The sequence below is a fragment of the Carlito syrichta genome, unplaced genomic scaffold (assembly GCF_000164805.1).
Source record: "Carlito syrichta isolate Samal-C Ts95f unplaced genomic scaffold, Tarsius_syrichta-2.0.1 Scaffold301626, whole genome shotgun sequence".
Lineage (NCBI taxonomy): Eukaryota > Metazoa > Chordata > Mammalia > Primates > Tarsiidae > Carlito > Carlito syrichta.
In genome coordinates, this window is record NW_007245722.1 from 389384 (window position 1) to 402585 (window position 13202).

Below are 13202 nucleotides of genomic sequence, written 5' to 3' on the forward strand. Positions count from 1 at the left end.
AGAAAAATATCAGGTAGATAAAATGGGTGCTATGACAGAGTAGCTGAGCCCTACTTTAGACTGAGTGCCAAGCGAAGGCCTCTGAGATGATACTGGAGCTGAGATTTGAATGACAAAGAGCCAGCTGTCTGGGGGATCAAGGGGAAAAGCGTTTTTGGGGAAAAGAAACAAGCAGTGCAAAACCCCTAAGGCTGGTACGAGCTTGACTTGTTCAAGAAATGAGAACTAGTAATGGCTACAGTGGCATGAGATACCACTGAGTAGTGTGCAGGGCTCACGGCCTGTTGTGCTTCTGCAGCCATGGCTGTAGGTTAGAGTTTATACTGAGAGCAATGGGAAGCTATTAGAGGGCAATGAGCAAAGCAGTGATAAAATCTGATTTAGGTTTATAAAAGATCATAGCAATTGCTGTGTTCATATAAATAAGTCAAGACATCAGAAATGATGGAAGATGATCTTTTTTTTTTTTTTGAGTTGGAGTCTCACTCTGCCCAGAGTGGAGTGCAGTGGCACACTCCCGGCCACCACAGCCTCGACCTGCTGGGCTCTGGTGATCCTTCTGCCTCAGCCTTCCAAGTAGCTGGAACTACAGGCACGCACTACCACGCCCGGCTAATTTTTGATTTTATTGTAGAGATGAGGTCTCGCCAAGTTGCCCAGGCAGGTCATGAACCCACGGGCTCAGGCAATCCACTTACCTCAGCCTCCCAAAGAGTGGGATTACAGGCTGAGCCACCGAGCCCGGCTGGAAGAAGATCTTATAGAATGGCAGGGGCCACCGTAACCATAAAGATAAACCCAATCTGCCTTTTCATTTTATAGGGAAGAACACTGAAATCCAGGAAGATGAAGCAACTTATTAAGTGTTATGAATCTAGCTGGTGGTAGCACTGGGACAAGTACCCAGATGTCCCGACTCTTCCCACAGTACCAAATACAGCTAATAAAGTAGGAACAGGCAACAGAAACACACACACACACACACACACACACACACACACACACACACACACACACACACACACACAGGCACAATAGTCCAGGACCATCGTGTTTGGGAAAAAATATGAGGGGGGATCAAAAACAAACTGGAATTATCTTTTGGAGTGTAGGCCTCTTATACTACATTCCAAATTAGCTCCTCTGGATCAAACCGTCAACCAAAGTTTTTATCTGGAAGTTTTAAGAAGGCTGCATCAAGATTTGCAGAAGAAACATTCTGAGTTGTGGCAAGCAGGTGACTGATTCTTCCACCATGACAACTCACCTGCTGACAACACTGTGCAGAGTGTTCAGCAGTTTTTGACCAAAAATGACATGACCCCCATGCCTCACCTTCCCTATTCACCCAATCTTGCTCTAAGAGACACTTCTTTGTTTCCCTGGATGAAAAAAGTCGATGTGGGAGAGGTAAAACAAAAAATGGCAGAAGCACTAAAAGGCACCAAAACTGTCGGGTTCAAAAACTGTTTTGAGCAGTGGAAAAAGCATCTCAACAGGTATATTGCACCAAACAGACAGCACTTTGAAGGTGACTAAAGTTTAAACATGCAAGAATAAATACACATTTTTAAATAAATTCTAGTTTTTTGGGGGTCACCCCTTGTGAACCATTCAGTCATCTGTGCAAACAACACACTGTTGTATTGTGGTATAGAAACGGATATTGATATTAGGAATGCAATGTGGCATAGACAAAATGGAACTGAACTGGGAGTCAAATGACATAGGTTCTAACCCTGGCTCTGCCACATATACTTCGGAATAACTTTCATTGAACATGCTGCCATTTAAAGGGATAATCATATATTTAAAGGAGTGCCTCATTCCATAGAGATGAAAGATAAGCAAAGCATACAGCTTTAATATTTCAATGTTAATCTTTACTTTGTCTAGTATCAAGAAACTCCCTTTGGTGCTAGTTAAAATTTAAGATAAAGATTGATTTGGTAAAAAGTGCTTGAGAGCTTGTTCCAAATTTGTAAGATGCTATAGAAAAAAGTTTAAATGCTTAAGATAAATATCATGCTCAGAGAAGCCAAAGAAGCACAATCTGAAGCAGGCACTAAGATATACACAGAGCAAATAGAGTTTAGAGGAAGGAGAGTTGGCTTCTGGCTGGGGAATCAAACTGGTTTCATGAAGGAGGCAACGTCTGCCTGGAATGGGACTTTCACAGTAGAGGCAGCATGTGAAGAACTAGCCTCAGATACATAAGCCATGGTAGGGGGAACAGTACAGGCTGAGACACACAAATGGAAAAGCACAGGTTTTCAAAAGAAACAGCATGTAACTTAGTTTGGCTGGCATGAAAAATAAAGCCAACCTACGACCATGTCTGCTTAAAAAACAGTTCTTACCCAATGCCACTAACCCGAGTCAGGAAATTGATGGATGAACTCGTATCATCCTGCCGAATCTTTAAGGAAAAAAAAAAAGTCTAACAATAATTTAGGAATGCTTCGAGGACTTAAATAATCTTACTGGAAACACAGCAGTCTGCTAAGAGAAGTGACGAGTCATTTACATTTGCCTGAATATATGAAATATATGAAATATTCATATATAATCTAGGTAGTTATTGGTGAAAAATAAGCTTTAGTCAAAGCTTATAATCTCTGAAAATGAGAAGTTAATTCTATCATAGATGCTAACAGTCTCTTAAGTATCACATTAAACAAGTAAACATTTTATAGGAACAATATTCAAATTTTTAAGAACAGAATAGTTAAAGCCATCAACTCCACTCATCTCTTTTCCTCCTGGGTCTCACTAGAGTGACTGGCATACATGCAATCATGCTATATATGACAGCTGCCATAAATACAGACCCATAATAAAAGAAGTAAACAAGTTAAAATTTTACCTTTTCCAGTTTACGTAATTTTCCAGTTGCTAAAAACTCATCAATTTTTTCAGCAATTTTTGTTCCTACTCCAGGCTACATGGAAAATTAAAAATATAAAAGTCATAATCAAATCACTAAAAAATAAAAAGTGGAAAATAAAAAACAAATTAATATCATGCAACAAAGTTTGAAACAAAGTACACAGAAAATTGAATCCCAGCAAAAACAAATTCTCCAATAAGCAAAATGCTTAAATGATTGACAAAAAGGAAATCCTAAGAAAATAATTATAAATATCTCTTGCTTATTTAAAATTAACTTTTGTAGCCGGGCTCGGTGGCTCAGTCTGTAATCCCGCGCCTTTGGGAGGCTGAGGTGAGTGGATTGCCTGAGCCCGTGGGTTTGAGACCCGCCTGGGCAGGTGAGACCTCATCTCTACAATAAATCAAAAAATTAGCCGGGCGTGGTAGCGCACGCCTGTAGTTCCAGCTACTTGGAAGGCTGAGGCGGAAGGATCACCGGAGCCCAGCAGGTCGAGGCTGTGGTGGCCGGGAGTGGCCACTGCACTCCAGTCTGGGCGACAGAGTGAAACTCCAACTCAAAAAAAAAACAAAAACAAACAAACAAAAAAAAACCAAATAAAAGTAACTTTTGTACCGAAATATTAGAAAATACAGAATTGTATAAAGAATATTAAAATCACTTATTAATTTCATTGCCCTGAAAATTAAAGTCACCTGTAACCTAATATTTTATGTGCATTACTTGACCTTTTCTGCTATAAGCAGAATTATATTTGTATATACATACTTTTGTAATACCTCATCAACAAATGTCTATATCAATCAATAACTACAATATCTTTATTGGCTGCACAGTAAATCATTGCATGTATAATAATATATTTAGCAAATATCCCACAGGTGAACAATGCTTTCATAAACTTCCTTTAGGACACTCTCAAGCTTTTGCATACCTCAGCGACACCTGAGGGACTTGTTAAAACTCAAATGCCAAGTCCTACCCTAGAGCTTCTGCTCTACTACATGGGCGTGGGATCAAGAGTTTGCATGTCTAAGCTCCCAGAGGATACTGATGCTGCTGCTGCTGCTGGTCTAGGCACCAAGTTCTGAGAACCACACTGCTCTAGAACTGCACATTCCAACATGGTACACTGGCCACATGTGAAAATGTAAGTTTAGATTGATTAAAGTTAAAAAATCAATTCTTCAGTCATACTAGCCACATTTTAAGAACTCAGTAGCCAAATGTGTCTCATGGCTGCTGTACTGGACCACACTGCTCTAGAACATAAGATTAGGAGAGCTGAGTTCCTGCCTTTTCATTTCTTTATTCCTAGTGCCTGGCATATAGGTGTTCACAAATCATGAACTAACGAATCCTTGTGGACACATAGCTCTCCTGGTTTCCTTAGGACAAATTCCTTAAAGTGAGATTACTAGGTCAAAGGATACATACATTCTGCCAAAATCCTTCAGAAAAGCCATAACAACCAACACTTTCATCGGAAGTAAACGAGTGTCCTTTTTTTCACATCTTTATCCACATTTTATATATTTGATAATTTGACAGGCAATATACAGTATCTTGTTTCAATTAATTTGCAACTTTGATTATTAGTGAAGTCGAACTTTTTCATATTTATTGGTCCTTTTAAACATTCATCATGCATAATAATGTGTATACCAGTTATTTTCTATTGTCTCTTAGTCCTAAATTCACCCATCTATATTCTTGACTTAGTTAATGGTTAATAAACGTCTTCAAACTACTGAATTTCAAGTTCTGAAAATAGCAATAACTACACAGAAATGAACAAAAGACTTAGGAAGTAGAACAGATTAGAAAAGGAAACTGGACCGGGCAGGGTGGCTCACACCTGTAATCCCAGCACTTTGAGAGGTGAAGGGGAGAGGATTGCCTGAGTCCAGGGGTTCAAGACCAGCCTGGGCAACTTGGTGAGACCTCATCTCTATAATAAATCAAAAAATTAGCTGGGCATGGTAGCATGCGCCTGTACCTCCAGCTACTTGGAAGGCTGAGGAGGAAGGTTCGTCTGAGCCCAGCAGGTTGAGGCTCCGTAGTCATGATCGTGCCAGCCTGGGTAACAGAGTGAGACTCCAACTCAAAAAAAAAAAAAAGAAAAGAAAAGGGAAACTGCTTAGGCTCCTCATCTCCTACATCAGAAGATTTTTTTTAAAGGTATTTTTGCCTTTACAGATAGTGTTTCAATCATTTTACTTAATAACATACTGGCCTCAAGCAATTTAGACACTGGCCCAAGATGCAAGCTATTTTCTATACTTGACATTGAGGAATAAAAGGCAAACTACTCATTCTGGAAATTTCAGATTTCAGACTCATATGGGCTAAATAGGTCTGTGATTCTTAAAATAACATTGAAAAGAAATAATGATAAGATTTTAACATTTAGTCCAGTTTTACCTCAAAGGAATGTTGGATACTTTTGTATTCTCTTTAGGGATATACCATAAGCTCAGATATGGGATGAAGTGTATCAGAGCTTTTCAAAAGTTTTTCTCTAATAAATGAGCAGGCTATTTGCCATAAACATAAAAAAGGAAATACTGAACAGTGTTGATAAAAGGGGAACTGAATGGACGTAGGAGTGGTTCCTGAGATTAACAATAGGGCGGTTTACCAATAGAAACTCAGAATTAGAATTAAAGACTAATATACTCATAAAGTACTTGGCTAGTGTATTTGAGAAGGGAATACTGATACAGAGAATTGTTTATGCCACAAAGGATCTAAAACCTATATATCAGAGCGTGATATGTATTGAACAAATTCAAGGTTAAGATATGGCACATGATTAATGTGGATAATCTGACAGTCATAAGATGTACAAGATTTATGGTAACATTAAGACTTTGAAAGGTGAAAATATAAGGACAATTATGGCTCAAACCCTCAAGGTTTCTATGAGAATGATAAGAACATCAAATATTAATACTTAAGTTCTAGAGGACTTTAGTGGAACAAATAGGTAAAGAGCAACAGAAGGAGATCATAATCATCAGGGCCTGTACTAATCAAAAGTCATGTCAGTTTGGCATCTTGAACAAAAGATAAATGAAACATGGTTCCTAAGTTTGAGAAGATTTGAATCATTTAGTGAGATATGGATAAGACAATCGGACTATCAAAGCCAGACCTTCTCAGGATATTCAGAGTGATATTACAGTTGAGTATCCCCAATCCAAATCTGAAGTATTATAAAATCCAAAGCTTTGTGAGTACTGACATGACACTCAAAGGAAATGCTTATTGGAGCATTTTGGATTTCAGATTTTCAGATTAGGAATACTCAACCAAATACAAAATTCCAAAATCCAAAAAAATCAGAAATCCAAAACACGTGTAGCCCCAAGCATTTTGGATTAGGGATACTCAACCTGTATTACAAATTACCAAGAGATGTGACCCTCTAGAAACTGTTGACATTACTAGCATACAGGGCTTCATGGAAACTATTTTATTGAGACAGGGCTAAATGTCATAATCTAAAAGGGGCATAATGGTACTTATTAGTAGGTGAAGTTTTTGGGGGGAACACTAACTCTCATTAACTCATGCAGGTTCCTATTCCTGGGGACCAGAGAAAAATAGCTAGGGACTAGCTATGCTAGTGCCACTCAGTCACCATACTCTTCTTAAGGCCTGACACTCAAGCTAAAATTCAGTGTGAGAATGAGTACATGTATATATGGTAACACAGAAATAAAATTGCAATTGTGTATGTTTAAACATTTTTTGTCCACTCAAACCCCTAAATAAAAACATTTTGAGCATGAAACAGTATGCTTACAATAGCATTAATATTATTCCAAGAAATCAGGTATAGAGAAATCTTCCCATGTGGCTCAAGGCCAGTTCAGATAGGTGAGTTGGCTTTGATAGGAACCTACCAAATTTGCACATGTGCAAACTCTTCTAATCCATTTCCTCCACTAGACTTACCAGTTTTTTAGCTTCTGCTCCACTCTTTATTTTGTGTGGGTACTTTGCTATAACAGATGCTGCTTTTCTATAAGGAAACAAAAAAAAGGGAAATTAATGAGAAATACAGCAAGGCCTTAATTTTTCTTAAACTACAATACATATATAAGCAAATACCTTTCATCAAGATAATCTTCTACCTCCACATAAAATTTAAAACTTAGATGAGTTGACAGACCCCCCATATCTTTCTTTCTTTCTTTCTTTATCTATTTGAGTCAGAGTGAGACTCTTATTTATTTATTTATTTGAGTCAGAGTCTCACTCTGTCACCCAGGCTGCTGGAGTGCAGTGGCATGCTCATGGCCTCTGCAGTCTTGACCTACTGAGCTTAGGCGATACTTCCACCTTAGCCTTCCAAGTAGCTAGAACTATAGGTGTGCACCACCATACCCAGCTAATTTTTCTTAATTTATTGCAGAGATGAGGTCTTGCCAAGTTGCCCAGGCTGGTCTCGAACCCCTGGGCTCAGGCAATCCTCTCACCTCAGCCTCCCATAGTGCTGGGATTACAGGCATGAGCCACCACACCCGGCCATATCTTTAACTTTAAAAGCATCTTGGAAATCCTCACACTTGAGGATAATATAATTTTAACTGTATATGTAACACTAGAGAGATTCAGAAGACCAGCACTCTATTTCCTTTTTTGAGAGTAAGTGGAAAATACCATTTGGTTCCTTTTGTTAATAGAAAGTTCTTAGAAATTGTTCATAACTCCTTCATAAAAATGTGCCACTATAGCTGAATTATTAGACACCAGATCTGCTTATGGATGGCTATTTTAAAATTCATGGTTTCAAACAGCACCCCCTCTGACCTAATATCAGGGTTTTTTTATTGCTCCCATTTCAGTGTAGCACAAAGAAGTGACCTATTATTCTTGCCCACCTCCACATATACCCAGCTCAGCAATCTAGTGACAGATTGGGTACACCCTGGGAGCTCGCTAATGGCACCCATTCTATAATTTCTTTTTTTTTTTGAGTTGGAGTCTCACTCTGTCACCCAGACTGGAGTGCAGTGGCCGCTCCCGGCCACCGCAGCCTCGACCTGATGGGCTCCGGCGATCCTTCCGCCTCAGCCCTCCAAATAGCCGGAATTACAGGCATGCGCTACCACGCCCGGCTGATTTTTTGATTTACTGTAGAGATGAGGTCTCGCTGCCCAGGCGGTCTCGAACCCGCAGGCTCACGCAACCCACTCACCTCAGCCTCCCAAAGGCGCCGGATTACAGGCTGAGCCACCAAGCCCAGCTCCATTCTATAATTTCAATGCTAAATGTAGTTTAGAGTTGATGCTGATAAAAAGTGACAGTACAGCTAAGTCTAAAACATAAATTTTGGCTAGTTTTTGGAATCTTGAATTTTCATTCTATTCTAGCACATATAAACCTTTAGATCTGGATGTCAACTCCTCCATAAGCGTATGATTCATGATGAGTCTGGAAAGGACTATTTATAAGCTAAGAAACAAGCTGAGGGCAGCTTTTGGCAGGGATCATTTCAGGAAAGGTAGGTAGTTCCAGATCACTGGTACTGTGGGGCAAAGCCTGAAAGGGAAGAAGAATCAGAACATGAAAGGGCTTTCATATGCCATCATATATTTGGGTTTTATCAAAGGAAAGAGAAATTTTTAATTATTTGATATGGGAGAATGACAATATCAAATAACTATTTTCAAAAGAATAGTTTGGCCACAATAGTTTAGGGTGGGAAGGAACATGCAGGGGTGGAAGGGCATCACCCGCTTTTCCAGATTTATTTCCTACTCAGACCATACTACTTAAGCAAACAGAGTTGCTAACTTCTAAAAAATGTTATACCTTTCATGTCTCAATGCCTTGGCACATTTTGTTTCCTTTGTTTAGATTGCTCCTCCTCTCACTTATCCCCTAATGAGCTCCTTCAATACTAAACACCTCCTTGCTGAAGACAGCTGTGACTCAAATAGACCACATGGTTGAGTATCTCTAAGATTTCTAGGTCATCAAATGCGTGGATGACAGTACAATTAGCTAACATAGAAAGTAAGGAAAGGCAGGAGCATAATCACTTTTGAACTATGTTGAGGGGGAGAGGAAGAAGGGAGTTGAGTTGAGATGAAGGTAATAAAGGGCTAAAAATTTGAAGAAAAGTCCACTGAGGCACAGATTTGGAGTCACTGACATAAGTAGTAATCAAAGCCAAGAATGGCAACATTGTCAGGGAAAGTACAGAAGTGAAAGAAGAGGACTGAGGACTGACTTCTGGGAATCACAGGCTACATATCCCTTATCTAAAATGGCTGGAACCAGAAGTGTTTCCGATTTTGAATTTTTTCGTATTTTGGAATATTTGCATACATATAATGAGATATCTTGGGAATGGGATCCAAGTCTAAACACAAATTTCATTAATAGTTCATATATATCTTGTACACATAGCTTTAAGATAACTTGAAACGACATTTTAAAATAATTTTGTGCATGAAATAAAGTTTTGACTGTGTTTTGATGCAACCCATCACATGAGATCAGATGTGGAACTTTTCATTTATGTTATCACGTCAGTGTTCAAATAGTTTCAGATTTGGAGCATTTTGAATTTTTGGATTAGAAATGCTCAAACTACACCAACAGTAAAAGGCAAAACAGAAGAAGAGATGAAAAAACAGAAAGAGTGCCATCACAGAAGTCAGGAGCTAGGGGTGAATGCCCCTGAGTTCAATAAGATGAGACATAGGTGATGGCACTTTCAGAGCAATGGTAGTATGAAAATTATATTCAATGAAATAAGGAATCACTGAGGATGAAGAAGTCCAGGCAAGGAACACAAACTGCTCAATCAGACTAACTATAAAGCCAGAAAAGAGATAAGGTGCCAGCTAGAGAGAAGTTAAGATTATTCTGTTTTGGGCCTGGCACAGGGCTCATGCCTGAAATCCTAGCACTTCAGCAGGCTGAGGTGGGAGGATCACTTGAGTCTAGGAGTTCAAGACCAGCCTGAGCAATGCAGTGAGACCTCGTCTCTAGAAAAAAAAAAGAAAAATTAGCTAAGTGTGGTGGCATGCACCTGTAGTCCCACCTATTAGAGAGGCTGAGATGGAGGGGTTGCCTGAGCCCAGGAGTTTGTGGCTGCAATAGCCATGATCATGCCACTGCACTTCAGCCTGGTTGAGTTGGACTCTAGCTCTGTCACCCAGGTTGAAGTGCAGTGACAGTGACACAATCACAGCTCACCGCAGCCCTGACCTTCTGGGCTCAGGTGATCCTTCCACCTCAGCCTCCCAAATAGACAGGAGTGCAAGTGTACTAATTTTTTTTTTTCTTGTAGAGATGAGGACTCACTGTGTTGCCCAGGCTGGTCTTGAACTCCTGGGCTCAAGAGATCCTCCCGCCTCAGCCTCCCAAAGTACTGGGATTTCAGATGTGAGCCACCGTACTTGGTCTGTTTTTGCTTTTAAGAGCTGAGGGACTTGGACATGTTTATAGGCTAAAGAGCAGAAGCAGGTAGGTGTGGGAATAAAGGATAGGATAAGGACTCTGGTGAGATGGACAAGGATGGGATCCTATGAAGGTGACACAATCAGCCACAGACCAACCAGATAGAAAAATGTAATTCCTTGAGCCTGCCTCATTAATTTCACAGTATAGACCTCAACCCTGAACTATCTTTCATTACGGCTTGAAATCACCCCCTCATTTCCAGTAATTCACGTCTGATAATGGGAAAAATACGTATCAGGTTACAATTGTTTTCCATCAGAATTGGTAACTTATCTGAATTGACCCTACAGAGCTCTGCCCAAATTCTTCCAGAAATACCGAGCAGCGTACCATCCTTGGGTCTTGTTTTTTTTCCACTCTTGCAAATGAACCAAATATTTACTGCCCCTGAGTCCTGTTAACTGCCACACTAAACAGGGGCACCTCAGAAGGCATGCGACCAGAGAATGCTGCACTGTCCCACCTGTAAGCGTTGTACTTGTGGATGGCCTGGCTCACGTTCTTCTCAAAGTTCGCGAGTTCTGAAAGGGCAACAGAGGCTCGGGTGAACAAAACCACGTATCAGTCAACGAGACCTGAGTTTCCCGTAAGGGGATGTGGCTGCCTCTAAGGGGCGGCGACCACCCGTTTCTCCCCCGGCCAGACCAAAGGCGGCCCAAGCAATAACCCAGGTGCCCCGGCGGAACTGACCACCAGCCACGGGCGCTGGAGGAAGACTCCCACGAAAGACGACTCCGCAGGGGACGGTTCCACCCGCTGGGCTGCGAGAAAAGGAAGGGGGCGGTGGGCTGGGAGGCCAGGAGGGCCGCCGGTGGGCCGGGCCGTGCTCACCCGTCAGCATGTCGGTGATTCCTCCGTTGAGAGTCTCCTGCGGCGCCTTGCGTTTGCTCATGGCGGCCCGAGCCCGAGGACTCCAGAGTGTTCGGAACCAGGGACCGGCCCCTCTCCCAGGATTAAGGAAGAGCCGGAACTTGGAGAGAGGACCGGAGTTACCTACCCGGGCGCGACCCGCACGACCGGCAGAACAATGGCTGCTTCTGACAGGGGGCGCGGCTCGGCGCGCGTGGTGACGTCACGCGGTTGGGGCGGGGCGGGGCCGGGGCGGGGCGGGGCCGGGGCGGGGCCGGGGCGGGGCAGGGCTAGGGAGGCGCTCCCCAGGTGAGTGCGAATAGGGAACCCGAGGGAGGAGACAGGACGTGGAGTTGGCGGGGCATACGGCGCCCCAGAATTCATCCCAATGGGGGAACCCTGGACTCCTAATCTAAGAGATTCCGTTTTCCCAGTGTATCCTCCCCCTGGAAGGGGAAAATAGGAGTCCAATTTCGGTTCTGAAACGCGTAGACGCTAGAGATGGAAGACCGATGTCTGCGCCCAGTGATTGAGTGCGCCCCGACGCGTTGGTGTGGATGAGCCACAGCACTGGCGTCACGAGTCAGAGCTTCATTAAGGACACGCTGTGAACACTAAGCTTCACTAAGGACCCTATGGACACGCTGCGGTCCACACTGCAGGGAGGGCGCCCTGCGTGAGGTGCTGTGGGGCCTGGAGCCAGGCGCGCCAAGAACAAAACGTTTTGGCTCGTCTGCCAGCCCGTGTCAAAAGATAGTTCATTTTTCATTCCCCGGTCTTTTGTGGGAAGGGCTAAAGTGGCTACAGGAAAAGGAGAAGTGTTTTATCTGGATCGTGAGCAAGGAGACCCGTATCCAAGAAATTTCCAGTCCGTTTGAGAAATGCAAATGTGACATCGCAGTACTTTGTTTCACAAATGTTATTTCTGGGTTCACACCGAACTGCAATTCCAGGCAAGTGCTTTGCATATGAATAAAATTTTATTGCAAAATGATACATAGTTACTGTAGATAAATCTGAAAATGTATAAAAGGAAAAAAGAAAATTAAAATCAGTGATCCCTGGCCCAGGTTCGGTGACTCACACCTGTAATCCCAGCACTTTGGGAGGCCAAGGTGGGAGGATTGTTTGAGCCCAGGAGATGGAGACAGCCTAGGCAACACACACTTTCTAAGCCACTCCTTTTAAAATGTCCATTATTTTTCAATAATGAAACAATGCTTTAGATATAAATAGTTTATTTGATTAGGAAGGTTGTCGTGGTTTTTTGTTTTTACAATATTTGTGTACTTCATGCTCCCTGAGCATACTCTGCCTCTAATGGGAATCAGTGCTCCTACAGCAGTGGGTCTCACTGATGCTTGAGTGTGCCTCAGAATCCCAGAGGACTTCTGAGAACAGATTGCAGGGCCCCATCATTATTGGATGTTGCATTTCATTTGTGAATTTCCTATTCATATTATCATATTATAATAATATAATATTATTATTATGGAAGTAGTTGCCTGTTACTGATTTGGTGCATCGTTTATATATTACTAGCTCATCCTCTTTTGATAAAATTTTTGTAGACATTTGTATTTTCCCCAATGTTTTCCTTGCCTTTTAACTTTATTCCTGCAGCTTAACACCTTGATTCTCACTTGTACTTTAATGCATGACTTGTCCTAGGTTTTTCCTGTTCACAATTTTTTCTGTCTACTTTCTATTCCAGGCTATATTCATAGTCTTTTGATCTGAAGAATGATTATTCCTCATTAAACAAAGATTTGTTTATTCATATCTGATTTTTTCTGTTTGTTTGAGTCTGGTCTCACTCTGTGGTCCAGGCTGGAGTGCAGCAGCATGATCATGGCTCACTGCAGCCTTGACCTCCTGAGCTTAGGCAATCCTTCTGTTTCAACCTCCCAAGTAGCTGGGGCCACAGGCACACATCACCACACCTGGCTAATTTTTTTTTTTTTTTTTTTTTTGG

At 41.7% G+C, this 13202-nt stretch overlaps 1 protein-coding gene across 1 annotated transcript in view; it reads right to left on the minus strand.

Annotated features, from left to right (window-relative positions):
• Window positions 1–11438, minus strand: part of POLB (DNA polymerase beta) — a 34785-nt gene extending 23347 nt beyond the window's left edge. Inside the window, 5 exon segments of the mRNA XM_008054997.1 lie at window positions 2361–2419; window positions 2867–2941; window positions 6854–6920; window positions 10842–10899; window positions 11210–11438. Of these exon segments, the coding sequence (XP_008053188.1) occupies window positions 2361–2419; window positions 2867–2941; window positions 6854–6920; window positions 10842–10899; window positions 11210–11270 (320 nt within the window). The 5' untranslated portion in view covers window positions 11271–11438.
• Window positions 11439–13202: the final 1764 nt, after the last annotated feature.